General features: G+C 46.4%; 1 protein-coding gene across 1 annotated transcript in view; it reads right to left on the bottom strand.

The window, feature by feature from the left end:
- The window catches only part of CACNA1G (calcium voltage-gated channel subunit alpha1 G), a gene marked incomplete at its 3' end in the record, with an annotated part of 100,497 nt that overhangs the window by 29,280 nt on the left and 56,715 nt on the right, over window positions 1-14,502 (bottom strand). The window contains exons 21-24 of the mRNA XM_084273342.1: window positions 8,010-8,136; window positions 4,597-4,722; window positions 3,888-3,977; window positions 2,624-2,816 (exon numbers count right to left, since the gene is read on the bottom strand). Of these exons, the coding sequence (XP_084129468.1) occupies window positions 2,624-2,816; window positions 3,888-3,977; window positions 4,597-4,722; window positions 8,010-8,136 (536 nt within the window). The remainder of the gene's footprint in view (window positions 1-2,623; window positions 2,817-3,887; window positions 3,978-4,596; window positions 4,723-8,009; window positions 8,137-14,502) is intronic.

Raw genomic sequence — 14,502 nt, 5'->3', positions numbered from 1 at the left:
CCCTACGGCTCTCAGGCTCTCTGTTGCCTCTACTGGGAATGTTTCCTTGTGGGATCCTTTCCTTGTGCCTCGTGGAGGGTGGGCTCATCGTGAAAAAGAAAGGGCTCTTGTGCTTCTCTCATGTACACAGGTGGAAGCCCAAGAGGTCCCCAAAGCCTCCATGCTTGACAGTGACGAAGACGATGACACTTCTGAAGGACGGACTTTGTACAAATCCTGCTGGGCCAGAACACCTTACACCACTCCTGCATCTGCCTACATCTCACCAAGCTGGGATCTCACATGCTTTTCTGGTGTTCAGATGTCTGACTGGGTAAATGCAATTTAAGAATCTATGATCAAAAATGACTGTGCAACCAGCTAGGTGTCTGTATCTGTCATCCATAGGTTGGTTTGGGCATCTAGGGACACTCAGGAAGCCCAGCTGAAAGGAACCCCCATGTAGTTCCTGGCATGATCAAAGCCCTGGTCTTGGTATCATCTACAAGTCCCCACCATGCAGAATGGAGCTAAGCTCTGACATCTGTTGTCTCTGAGGGCAAAGCTTGACACGGTCAATTAAAACCAACGTTTCACTGAACGCGAATTGGGAAAACTGTTCTGAAGCGATTTGGAGGGCTTCATACTTTGCTCTTGAAAGGTTTTTATGGCAATTGAATACTCAGCAATATTTGATCCTCAGTAAAATAGCTGTTTATTGCCTCTTTAATTAGGCATTTCATAGGACTGAATGAATAACTACATCTCCAAGGATGGTTTGTGATTCCTTCCCGCTGGGAAATTGCCCAGACTTACGTCTTTTCTTCATCTAGTTCCTCTAGCATTATAAATAAGGTCATTAATAATAACTAAACATCTATTTTTCTTCTACAGAAATGTCTGCTTTCCAAAACTGCAACTTTAAATAGGGATCTTTCTACCCAGCCTTTAAAAGCATTTTCTAACTCATCAGCCTGGAACTGCATTGGGGAAACTTGGACTGACAAAAAGAGCTTTCTAGGCAATTCCTTGATGTGAAAAACAACAAAAAAAAATTCTTTCCATCTGTATCCCACTTAACTGAGAACAGGCTAATGTGTCCTCCACTGCCCTTGAGGGAAGCATCCATTTTTCTACTGACCATGGCTGACAGAGCACTGGAACAAGCTGCCCAGAGAGGTTGTGGAGTCTCCTTCTCTGGAGACATTCAAAGCCCACCTGGCTGCGTTCCTGTGTAATTTAGTGTAGGGGATCCTGCTCTGGCAGGGGGGTTGGACTAGATGACCTTTCCAGGTCCCTTCCAACTCCTGATGTTCCGTGATTCTGTGACCAGGAAGCCAGGCTCTTGGCATAAATCAAAGTTTGATGTCCAGAGGCTGGTGTGATACATCCTATGGGCTGCAAAACCTGTGAAGCTCATGGGACTTAAAGACGCGACCAAAGGAAAGTGCAGGGTGAGGGCTGAGGTACGTGACCGCACGATTAAGCCTGTCACAGCTATTAAACACCCCCTTGATTATTAGAAACAACCAAAACAGACTTCATATTACCAGCTTTCGGAACAAGCGCCTGACCAGACAGCCTCTTAAACAGTACCAAGTCTGTCAAAGATAGAGAAGAGATGTGAAAGGGGACACGGAGAGAGCAGCAGGCGGACTGGCCAGGGAGGGGGAGAGCGAAGCCGTGGACACAACGGAGAGAGTTGAGTCAGAGGAGAGAGCATGCGAGAAGAGGCCCTCCGACCTGCGGCCTCTGGCTGATTTATTACTTACTTAAGATAGACAGACTTTGGTGGCTGTCTGGCCTCCAGCCAGGCCTAAACCACCACATTATCCAACCAAATTAAATGAAAAAAAAAACCCACTAAAGGACAAACATCAGGTGGGAGACTTTTGACAGAAGGGGAGTGCGAGTCTCCTGTCACCTGTAAAGCCTTCTCTGGGCAGGGCTGCAAGCTTGCACCTCCAGTTTGGAGTTCGGTTCAATTGGCATCAGTGCTCATTTGTCTAGATAGTTACTCTCAATGGCTTTTTTTTTCCTTATTTTCTTTCTTCTAATCTGTATTTCTCAAGCAAACTCATTGATATGTTTCTCTAAGGACTTTTTAAGCATTACTAGAATGAGACGGCTCCATTATTTTATTACACTCTTGAATAGCAGTGGTGCTACTGTGCCAATAAATAAACCTGCTTGATAAATGGGACAGGTAACATCACTGTGGCATTACAAGGCTGTAATAAACCAAATAGTGAATCCAGTTATCAGCAACAGTGCTCGTGACTCAGAAGATTTATGGTGCCATTCGGCACTGCTGATCTTTGCAGTTGTCACTATTTGTGTAACACTGAGCTCTGCTATCCAAGAAGCTCCAGGTCTGATTATCATTACATTTTAATTTAAATAACCTCCAATGGAAAGGTCATTGCAAATCATGCAGCCATTAAAAAGGCTTCCATGGCTCCTTGCTCAGCCTAAAACGACACTATTTCCTTCATGCAAATTTTATAGCTGGACATGCTTTTGGGAGAAGAATGATCACCAGACGCGAGGCAGGGAGGGGAGGAAGGAGGGGATCGTGTGGAAGGTCAAGCAGGACTCAGAAAGATGTGGAAAGACTACCGACCAGCCATCTGTTTCTCCTTACTCCTTCTCTTTTTCTCCAGCCGGCGAAGCCTCTTCTCCTCCCGCCTCTTGGCTTCTTCCTCTTCCTGGTGCTGCCGACACTTGTGGAAATTCTCAACCACCACCCCCACAAACATGTTGAGGACGAAGAAGGCCACGATCAGCAAGAAGGAGATGAAGTAGAGGAGCATCCATGGGTTGTAATTCATGACTGGCTGCAAAGCAGAGAAAGGCAAATGTCAACTGAACCTCAAAGAAAAAGAGAAGCGAGAAAATTGATGTAGCTGCCACATCCACAACCCCATAGGTGCCCCTCTGAGGCAGCTCTGTAAGCTCTGCTCTTCCTGAAAGAAGATTCCATCTTCAACATGACCTGGTAATGTGGACTCACAACCCAGAAAGCCAACCATACCCGGGGCTGCACCAAAAGAAGAGTGACCAGCAGGTCGAGGGAGGTGATTCACCCCCCTCTATTCCACATTTGTGAGACCTCTCCTGGAGTACTGCATCCAGCTCTGAGGACCCCAGCCTACAGGAAAGCTAGAGAGGGACTGTTTACAAGGGCATGGCGTGAATGGATAAGGAGGAATGACCTTCAGCTGAAAGAGAGGACGTTTAGACTAGATATTAGAAAGAAATTCTTCCCTGTGAGGGTGGTGCAGCACTGAAAGAGGATGTCCAGAGAAGCTGTAGGTGCTGCCGGATCCCCAGAAGTGTTCAAAGACAGGTTGGATGGGGCTTTGGACAAGCTGGGCTAGTGGAGGGTGCCCCTGACCACGGTTGGAACTGGATGGGCTTTGAGGTCCCTTCCCACCCAAACTAATCTGTGATTCTATGAAACTTAGAGCCCTCAGAGACACTAACTGAAGGCTCCCAAAACACAAAGAATGTTGAGGACAGAAGAACCACTTCTGCTCTGCCAACTGCAGGACAGTAGCATCCTTTGCAGCTATTACAAGTTCCTCACTGAAAACTTGTACCTACACAAATCACTTCTGTCCTCCTGAAACGTCCAAAATGTTTAAAAAGCCAAACCTTCATTCTTGGATAGTTCTCCTAATGCTAGTTACACCAGCTATGTTGCAAAATCTAAAGGGAAAAGATGAGGTCCAAATCCAGACTTTTCACTTGCCTCCTTTGTGACACCCCAGGACTTGGGTTAAATAGCTGCCTCCATCTCAGCCACAGAACCCCATTTGACTGTGGAAGCCAGCAAAACTTTGCAGAACAGGAGCCAAAATATGTGACCTTTGACAAGTCATTTCCTAGGTAGGTAGAGCACGTACCTGCTGGTCAACTCCCACAGCATCTAAGCCATCGTACATGATATCCACCCACCCGTCCTTGGAGGCCAGAACAAAGAGGGACATCAGGGCCTAGAAATACATGAGGAAAAAGTTAGGCATAGTTACACTAAAGCTTCTTTTTTTTTCACCTGTAACATTTTACTCCTCTTTGCCCTTTCCTGTCTGGGGATTATCATCACCTGTCTGATAATGGGACACTTTGATGCCCAAGGTTTCTCCTGGCAGCAAAATCCTATCAATGTCAGTGCCTGGCTCAGCAACGAGCACTAATTCAGAAACCACAAAGCCAAAGACAAAAGCAGCTTCATTTCCACCCTCCAGGTCTCTACCGCTCCCAACTAATTAGTCCTTACCGTGCTGCTAAAATAAGACCGCGCTGCCGAGATGGTTGAAAGTGTCCAGCTCTATTAGACAAGCCCTTCTGCAAGATGTATTTGGTTTGTTATGTAGCAGGGAAGCAATTAAGTACTCCACGAAGCCACATGTGCTTGTTCTGTTCTGAAAGGAAGTGTACACCTGCTTGGAAACACTACCTTTGGGATTTACCCAGACAGAATGCTGGGGATGTGAACTGAATATTTACTGTGCCTAGTAGTGCCCTGCAAGAAAATCCCAGGGGATAATAACGCACAGGTTTTAAGTCAAGGAAGTAAAGGAGCAAAGAAGCAGATTACCATTCTATTAATACCTGGCCGAGATTATCAAAATTATACTTGTGCCGGACCCATTTGTAGCTTGCTTCTGTGCAATCCGATTTATTTGTGATGTTTCTGGTGTCCTCCCCCTGGCAGACAAAAAACTTGCCTTTGAAAAGCTGCAAAACACGCAAAGAAAGGGAGGAAAGGTGAGAGTTTGGTCCTCAGGATTTCTCTGCCGGTGATGGGCATTTCTCCTGGGGCGTTCGGCGCAGCCCACGCTGACCGGAGAAGTTAGAGGAAATGGCCTCATTTGTGCTGGTTATTAAGTGTGAGCAGCCTGTATAATATGCACCTAATGAGCAAACGCCTGATTTCACATCATTTAGGACACCCACCTCGTGCATTAGGTTGTCTGGTTCAGCGATCTGAGACCGGCCTAAAGGCCTTTGCTTCGGGGTCGCCAGCTCAAGCGCAGCCCTGGCTAATAGCCCAGATCAGCCAGTGGCCTTTTGCATCCCTGGAATGACTCCAGTGACTCCAGCCCGGTTAATGATGCCGGTTTCAAGAGTCACCGGCAAATTAACTGTACTGGGGGCCCCTCTGTCAGCAGAGGCGAGGTGGCACTGAGGAGGCACAGCGATGGACTAAGCTCTGCTCTCTTCCAGGTCACAAGGGGACACGTCAGAGAGGAGCTGAGCTGCTGCGAGTGACGCTGGGCTCTCACTGAATCAAGACTGCTGTCAGTCCAGCTCTGGTCTCTGCTCCCGAATGCTGTTCTCCAGCTGACATGAGGCTCTGCACTCCATGCAGGTATTCCTTGTGTGAATTTTAAGGAGTCAAGCTTGACTGAAGCTGGGCACCTGATCCTGAGCTTATTTCCTTTGGTGTAAACCAGGAGAGATGCAACTCCTGGGGGAGTCAGCTCCTTATATACACCTGCACGAGGAACATCAGCCTCCATGTGCTTAATTCTAGACCTGGTGCTTCCCGTGCAGAGAACACAGTGGCAGGGGATGATTACTGCTTCAGACAGGGTGATTGATGCTCGCAGGATGGATGGTATCAGAGCCCAGGAGACATCCAACAAATCTGGTTTTATTTGCTGACAGAAGCTATTGACATTACTGTTTTGGGGGAAAATGGCAACCTGCTCTCCAGGCTCCTTAAAACACCACCTGGGTATACAGAGAAAAGACACTGACGGGTTTTGATCTGTTGTTCTACACAAAAATCAGTAGAAATAATAGTGAACAAGATAAACCCACGCATTACTCCATGGGTTCCCTTCAGAAACCATACTTCTGCTGTTGTTCTCCAGGCATGCAAAATTAATCACCGCTCAACGCAGTCATAAAACTTCTGGATGTAAGAAGAGAAGTATTCCCTGATCTTTCCATGGAGAAACACTATCCATGGGTAAGGCAGGCTGGGGAGATATAGCCTTCACAGAGAAAAGTTTTAATTAAGCAGGAAGGTAAACAACTGTCTTTAATATATTGTCTACAAAGATAACTTCTGCAGGGGCTGGACTGCAATGCCACTCAGATGGGAGCAGTAACACAGCTGCTAATAGGGAAATACAAAGCCCACATTTCAAAAGTGCTGATGCCTGTCAGCCCTTCAGATTTTAGCAGTTCCAAAAGTGGAAAAAACTGGTGATTCCTACTCTACTGGACTGTTATATCAATGTATTTCTGGTGTCTTATTAATGACTATTCACGTGTGGACAAGTTCTGCAATAAAAACAGTCTTGCTAGGAATAAATCCTGTTACAAACCTGGACATCTGGGTTTTAATAGCATTAAAAACTTCTAGTTTGATTCCCAGTTTATAGTTGTATAGGAAAATGGTTACATGGGAAAACAGTTGCATGAGAAAACCAGCTGTAAGTTTAAAATATTATCTTTTTCCAGAGAACAGCTATGGCCTTCATCTTACACCTAATTAAACATAAATATCAACTGAGAATTTTGCATCCTGAATACAGGATCAATCTCACTTGTATCCACCACTTCAGCACATCAACAGTCACGACAGTTTAACATGAGGCTGCAAGTCACTAGGGAAAGGAACCACAATTAGCAAGGATGAAATTCAAAGTGCACACTGCAAGTTGTGGCATTTGGCATAACTCTTCCCATGTCTGAGTTTTATATTGTTTTAGGGGATGTGCTTAGTTTTATGAATCTGTTTAGTGTAATAGATGGATGTTGTTGAACTGTAGTGCTAAGCCAATCTAGCTGCTGAGATGGTTATGGATGGAATTATTTTCTTCTCTGTTTATTTTCAATGCTGTATTTATTATTGAAACAGTATATTAGTATAAAATATTACATAAGACACCTTTCCAAAACAAAGCCGCCCAGAGCTGCTTTCCAAAGCTGGATCTGACAGATCAGATAAAATTCAGAAAGAAGTAAGTGTTATGTCAGAATGTTTATATGAAACAATCTCTTCTTCTCAGGTAATGAGAAACCAATTGCATTGGAAACTCTGCCACTTTTCCCGGGGGTTCCTGCACTCCTGGGACTGAGAATATTGCCAGCAGAGCTGGCAGGAAGCAGACTCAGAAATCTCTATTCCTGCAAGTTTCCAGCTATACAAACTGTCAGAAACTGAATGGATCTCCAGGTCAAGGTCTCTCTGGAGTTCACAAACCAACAATTTCAGCTTTGAGAGTTTCTATTTCCCCCTTGGTTTATACCCAGAAGAAAGGTGGAGGGCAGATGTCCCCACATTATCTCCCAGATGGAAAAGGAAAGGAATTTAACAGTTTCCCTGAACGGAGTTTTTCTGGTGGTGCATGTCATGCCTCAGGTCTGACCCTTCTCTGGTGCAGCAGAGGAAAGAAACTGGAGAAATATCTTGATTCACATTCTTCTGCAAGCAGAGCAGAAGTCTTTGTGGTGGGGAAATGATGAAGAAAGGCCATTCTGGGCCTTGAGGGGTCATCATGTTGGCTTCTGTATCACTGCCTACAACAAGGAAGCTTCAAGAAAGTTCAACATGTCAAGTGAGACACAGCCAAGATCTGAAAGTCAGGAATAGATGTGCCTTGAGTGCTAGAAAGGCTGCGTTGTGTTGCTGAGAGCTGTGCAAGCACTTGGGTCTGAGTCATTCCAGGTTGTTAACTCTGGCAAAGTTATGCACTCAAAACCAACACGTGTTTCTAGAGCAGGGCAGAGGACCTCCATGGAACCAGAGAGAGACAAACAGAGCCTCAATGACTGGCTCTAGCCACTGCTCCTTCAGCTCGGGATGCCTTTTGATGGGTTGTTGTTGTGTTGCAATTGTTAATGAGGTTTTTAATGGCTGGGAAATCTGTTTTCATCCTCACTAAGAACCAGGAACATTCCTCAAAAAAGTCAAACTGCCTATTGGTTTGGTACAGATGCCCAGATGTGGGGTCATCTGGGGCTCATCACGCTTTCAGGTTAGGTGCTGAGGCTTACAGGGGACTTACCTGAACTCCCAAGATCCCAAAGATTATGAAAAAGGCACAGCAGATGACCACAATGTTCCCAATGGGCTTCAGGGATGACATGAGAGTCTCCACCACCAGCTTCAGTCCTTGGGCTCGACTAATGACTCTGTGGGAGCAAGCAAGCACAAAAGCTATGTCAGTCCTGGTCTCGCCCAGTTCTGCCTCCTACCAAAACAGAAGATGTGGAGAAAACAGCATTAAGGAGTTCTTTAGAATGCCCAATAACTCAAAAATCATGATGGCAGAAGTGGTTCTGGAAGACTGACCTGTGAGATTATGGAGGTGTTAGGGGGAAAGGGGTCTCTGACTACACATACAGCTTTGTGTAAAAGGAGAAGGAAGCTACATACATGAAGCCAGACCAAAAGAGTCACTGGAGAAGGACCTAGGAAAGGAACATATATAGGCTAGCTCCATATTTTTCAAACTCAGCATGATGGTTTTAATCTAATGCACTAGTTATTCCTGATTCATTTGCTATCAGCATCTTCTAATTACCACTTATTATAATATCTTCAAGCCCTGGCATTTTCATTTTCCTATCATTTGGTCCAGAGTGCTCTCTAAGCTTCTAGTCTTGACCACACCTTCCCTGGGATTCAGCCTCTTGGTTTGGCTCATCTGCAAACACACCTTATCGTTTGTAGCCTGTCCAGCACTGCTGAGACAGGGCCTCCCAGGGTCCATTCCCACATACTTTAGGCAAGGCTCTTTGATTTCCTTGTCTCTGGCTGCAAAATGGAGCAGCCATGCTTACACAGCTGCCTGCACATCTGTAGTGATAAATCAACATCTATATGTTGGTGTGTATCGTGCTGCTGCGTACGGACACCTGAGCTGCCCCTTGGTACCATCAGTCTCCACTTTACACCCACTGCACAACCTCAGCTGCTGAACCACTGGTGTCATCCAGGTGAAACTTCACCAGCAGGACCACAGGCATCTAACATTATTTCTGTAGCTACTCTCCACCTGGTACTGCACAGAGTTTCCCAAGAGAGAAATATGGGAAGGTTGAGGAAGAATACTATGGACATCGTGGCTGAAGCAGGGTGAAAAAATACAGGGATAACCTGTACTAAACTCTCAAGGACAACGCTACAAAGAAAGGACAAGACTTGTGTGTGATTTAGAGAAGCCATCTCACCATGCTTGGCAAGATGAACGAGGTATTCAGGCTCACAGACATGAAGGTGGAGAGCTAGGGGACCGAGGAAGGCATCTGAAGAGGTTACATGCCTCCCTCCTCTTGATGCCAACCAGAATTAAGCGTTTCACTAGCTCTGTAAATCAATTTGTACTGATGCCATAGAAACTGTGCTTTCCCAAGGCAGAAATAGCTGTCTGCTGTGGAAGTTGGAAGGAGGGAAGTGCCTGTGTGCTTCTGGGTACCAGCTGATGACTCCTCTGAACACTTGGCACTCAAAAATGCCACCGACTTCCCCACCTTATTGTTTGTGCCTGGTTCTCTCCCTTGCCATGGGAGTCCTCTCACCGCCTCTCCTGTTTCACCCCAAGTCTGGCTGCACCTCTTGAAGCACAGCTTGGAGTTTTGTTGCCTGGAAAGAATCCAAGTTCTCCTCCTCTCTCCACACTCCCAGGCTACAGCGCTCCCAAAGGAGTTCCCCATGGCCACATCCATGTGCCCAACATGCACGGTCTTAGCTGGGACCCCAGTCAAGCCTCCAGCATCCCTCCCCTGCCCCAGAGCCCATGGGTTTAGTGAACTGCAGAGCTTGGTGCACAGGCACCAGGTCTTTCAAAAAACGTTGGTTTTAAACAGCATCCTGAAAAGCTATATTTTTTTCCTTTTTTTCCTTGCTAAATATTTACTTGCAGTGTCAAGGGTAACTTATCAATAATCATTTTGAAAAATAAACAGGTGGCAGTATTTTTATCCACTCCTTTACCAGCAAAACACAGAAGGCAGATGCTGCTATTCCTCATGCTGGGTGTCCTCTTCCAGGGAGCTGCTGCTGTGGCTCCCTGTTTCAAATACCTCCCCCTTCCTGATGCACAGCTCTGGGTTAGTTAAGGGCAGGGGGGAAAGAGGTGAGACAGGTCAGGGAGCAGGAGGTTCCTCAAGGCTGAGATGCCAAAGGGGACAGTGTGGACCCCATGCAGCCATGGCAGCATGGAGACTGGGCTGCCAAAACCACCCACACAATTATCCCAGGCTGAGGTCCCCACTGTGGCAGCTGAGCTGCTGCTGCTGCCACCATGGTGTACTGCACCAGCACTGAGAGCTGAGCTGAGAGGGCTGGCAGAGGAGGCTGGATGGCGGGTTAGTGCGCCCGACTCAATGAGAGGTTAATGCAGCCTCATGGGCAGTGTCCACAGGGCAAGGGCTCTTCCCACTCCATCTGAGTGCACCAGGCAAGCACTGGACTGGGAACTCTAAGGCTGAGTTGCTCTTCTGGATCCTCAGATGGCCTAAAGACCTCACCATCTCTCACCTATTACACTCATGCAGTCCTGGATGAAATACTGCCACTGCCAAACTACAGGTGGGAAACTGCAGCATGGGAGGACCACAGTTTGTGTTCTCAGAAGTACCCAGTCACCTCATCTCCAGTGATTTCAATAGAAATTGGGTACTTTGGTGTCTTTAGGGATCCTGACTTAGGCATTCTGCCCACTGTCACACAGGATGGGACTGAAGTCAGGTCTTCTAAACAGACAGCCTGTAGTCTAACTACTGTAGCATCCTTAAATTTTGGGGAACAAGGGAAAAATTTAGTCTCCAGAGTCTAAAGTTGATAATGTTCTCCAACACTTATTAAGAAAGCCTGTTCTAGAAATAATAAAGTGATTTCCCTTGTGAGATACTGTTTCATATCCAGCAGAGAGAGAAAATAGGAGGTTACTCGTCTGACTTCGCGAAGTCTCGTGTGTTGAGGAAAAAAGGGCTAAGAAACTGCAGCATTTAGCTGCTTTCAGAGTTTTGATCAACCAGGGAATTCCTCAAATGAGAATGCATGAGGGTAAAAAGCTGCCACCAGTTTAGCTCCACGCCAATGCTGTACCCAGCCCTACAGGGAGAGGAGACTTTGAAAAGATTTTGAAAAATAATAGTTCTTACTAATGAAAACCTTCAGACCTTGGAGCTGCCTCAAACTAAGGGCCTGATTCAACGTCGAGGCAAGTCTGTGCAAAGACTCCTGCTGCTCTCCTGAGAGTCTGATAACTCCCTAAGAAGTGCCAATGAAATCCTCAGCGTTTCCAGATTAGTGGTGTCAGCTCCAATATGTCAACATACAGCATCCCTGCGCCTCATCAATATTGCCCAAGGTCCTGCTGATATCAGGCTTGTAAACTCCTATTATCTGACCCACCACTCCTGCAATTTATTGCTGAAGGATCCAGCTGATTTGGAGCCCTCCAGGCGTGCCAGAGCTGTAGAGTCACCAACATTGCACTCGGGACAATTCCAGTCTGCATTAGGCATATGACAAATGGGGAAATTGAAATTAGACCTTTTTTATTATTATTTTAGTGTGAAGAAATGTTAATCCCTTGAGTGCCTCCTAGTTCTGCTGGTCTCAGCGTTCCCAATGCTGTTAAAGCCCTGGTGTGAGGCTCTCCAAACCCACTGCCAGCCGCATCCCAGCTGGATCACATTTACTAAGACGAAGCCTGCTAGTCAGATCAGAGCTCTCAGAAGTAGCACTTAAATGAAGTAGATCAACATTAATGAAGACCTTCCTGCACAGATTAAAAAAAAAACAAATTAGGGAAGGTGATAATATGATAGATAGGAGAGAGTCTATGAAATGACTATTTCATACTGCAACGGTATGAAAAGTAATTTATCCATTTGCATTGGAAGTCAAAGCCCAGGCTCTGTAGAGAGTAAAACAGCATTGAAGTCCATCCACATTAATTCTGAATTCATTTTCAATTTTGATTTCTCTTGTATCTTAAGCTACAACACTTGATCCCAACAACAGCAGGTTGAACGCATTAGGAAGGAATGTTATTGTATAAGCAATCCCTCTACTGGCTGAAACATCAGAGGGTCATGGAAACATCTTTAAATGTCACTCCTTGGTGAATATATTTTTGGAATTCTGGTCATAAAGCTGGGCTGGAATCTGCATGGATTCAATTTGGAGGCTGATAATCAATCATGCAATCAAAAGCCTGTGATTGGCATGTAGACCAGTTGGTTTTTTTAATGCCTGTGCAAAAGGCACAAGCATGTGTGGTTTTTGTGTGCTGTGGAAAGCAACTGGGTTGTTTTCACAAGGGAAAATAAGAGAGAGAGCAAGGGAGGTCTTTTGCAAGAACAGCCCCTTCAGACCATCAAACCAACACAGAGATGACGAGGGCTGTCCCTGCCCTCAAGTTGAGTGTGACACGCACAGACGTGGCTTGGCTTGTGTCCTCCCTGCAGCCCTGTCCCCAAGTGCTCACAGAAAGGGAGGACAGAAGGAGCTGAGTCAGCTCCTCAGTGGCAGAGACCGAGCATCCGCCTTGGTGTCTGCCCTACACCTTCCTGGAAAGGAAAGACACTGGCTCAGTCCCCACAGAGGACTTCACTGGGACACGGGGACTGGAGCCACAGTGTGCAAAGACCTCAGGTTGCCTGTCCCAGCTGTCACCCCACGCTGGTCCAGCTGAGCATCCCAAGCAGATCCCTGAGCCATGCGGCGCAGCCCAGAGCAAAGGCAGAGCGGGCAGCTGCGGGCAGAGGCGTGCTCAGGGCAGCCCAGATGTACATCCCAGAGGCAGATGGGTTTCCACATGCGGAAATTTATGACTTACTGAAAAGCCCCCAGTTTGATGGCTGCTTTTTCATTTCCTACAAATCTAATTACAGGGGAATAGAACTGATTGCGAACATATTTAGGGAATGGGCTCGTTGCTGTCTTTTTACATTTCCTTTGTAGTAGAAAGCAGTATGTTGGCTGAAAACATTCACATACTCTCTTGAGAAAACATATCAAATGCCAACAGGAATGAAATAGCAATGAAAGAGCCTAATCCTGCACGTGCTCCAGATGGCAGGTCTTCCTCCAGCCTGCAGTTACTCAGTGGATCATTCCCCGTACCTGCAGACTACTCATGCACATAGGTGACTGCAGAGAAACACTCCAGTAAATGAAGATCCCAGGTACTAACCAGGCAGACCTACAGATCTACAAAGAAGGACTTCTACTGCCAGAGACATGACTCTAGCAGGGCTCAGCACAATACAAGCCTCTTGCTCTAGAACTAATTTAACCACACCACTTCAAAGAAAAAACTTGCATTCACAGAATCACAGGGGTTGGAAGGGACCTCCAGAACCCATGGAGTCCAACCCCCTGCCAAAGCAGGGTCCCTAGACAGGTCACACAGGTCAGTGTCCAGACAGGTCTGGAATCTCTCCAGAGAAGGAGACACCACACCTCCCTGGGCATCCTGTCCCAGGGCTCTGTCACCCTCACTGGGAAGAAGTTCTTCCGCATACTGGTGTGGAACTTCCTGTGCTCCTACTTGAGGCCATCGCCCCTTGTCCTGTCCCCACAGACACTGAGAAGAGGCTGCCCATTTCCCCCTGTCTCACACACTTCAGATATTCATAAACATCGATAAGATCCCCTCTCAGTCTTCTTTTCTTAAGGCTGAACAGCCCCAGTTCACTCAGCCTTTCCTTGTAGGGGAGATGCTCCAGGCCCTTAATCATCTTTCATTCCACAGTTCAAGGATGGGAAATCAATCCTTATTTTACCCAGAGCTAGCCAGTTTACTTTGGAGGTTTTTTTAACATGGGTCAGAAATCAGCCAAAAGAGAAGAACACAAAGTCAAGAGCAGAGCTAACAAACCAGCTGTCTGACAGAAACCGTCCCCAGAAACTACAGTTGATGTGATGCTGGGGGACAAGCAGAGAGAAAAAAGTCCAAACCAGAGTTACAAGGGAAGAGGGTCTAGTTGTATGGTCAGGGAGCTGAACCACCCCAATGGCACAATCTATCCAGATAAAGATGATTAGAAGCAGCTCACATCCTAAAACACACCAGGCACAACATAAACACAGCCCAATTGAACAGAACGGCTTCCACAGCTGTTGAGAATATTTGAAAGATATACATATAGGCACAACCATTCTTATTTAGACTTATTATTCACACAGGGGTAGTAAAACAACCTCTTCTGTCAGAAGCAGGGTCCTATTTCTCTGGCCTGAAAGAGAAAATCCTGACTCAAAGTGAACCTTTTATGAAGGAAGCAGCAGTACGATATGACAGGCACACAAAGATGCTTTGAGCAGGACGGTTTATTAGCTGCTGAATAACAAGAGCAGCAACAACGGCATTAAAAGGAGACTGCATTTAGCATGGAGAGACACCTTCACGCCTTGGGGTATAGGACAATGCACATGCCTGTTTGGAAAAGCCTGGTCCTTGGGCAGGTTGTCAGAGGGATGCCTGCCCCTGGAGCACGGGATACTGTCTGCTCTCAGAGATGGAGGACCAAGTCAGCAGG

The sequence above is a fragment of the Gallinula chloropus genome (genome assembly GCF_964237585.1).
Source record: "Gallinula chloropus genome assembly, chromosome: 20".
In the NCBI taxonomy this organism is placed as follows: Eukaryota; Metazoa; Chordata; class Aves; order Gruiformes; family Rallidae; genus Gallinula; species Gallinula chloropus.
The sequence above is the reverse complement of the archived record's forward strand: the minus strand, read 5'-3'. Positions and strand labels throughout refer to the sequence as shown.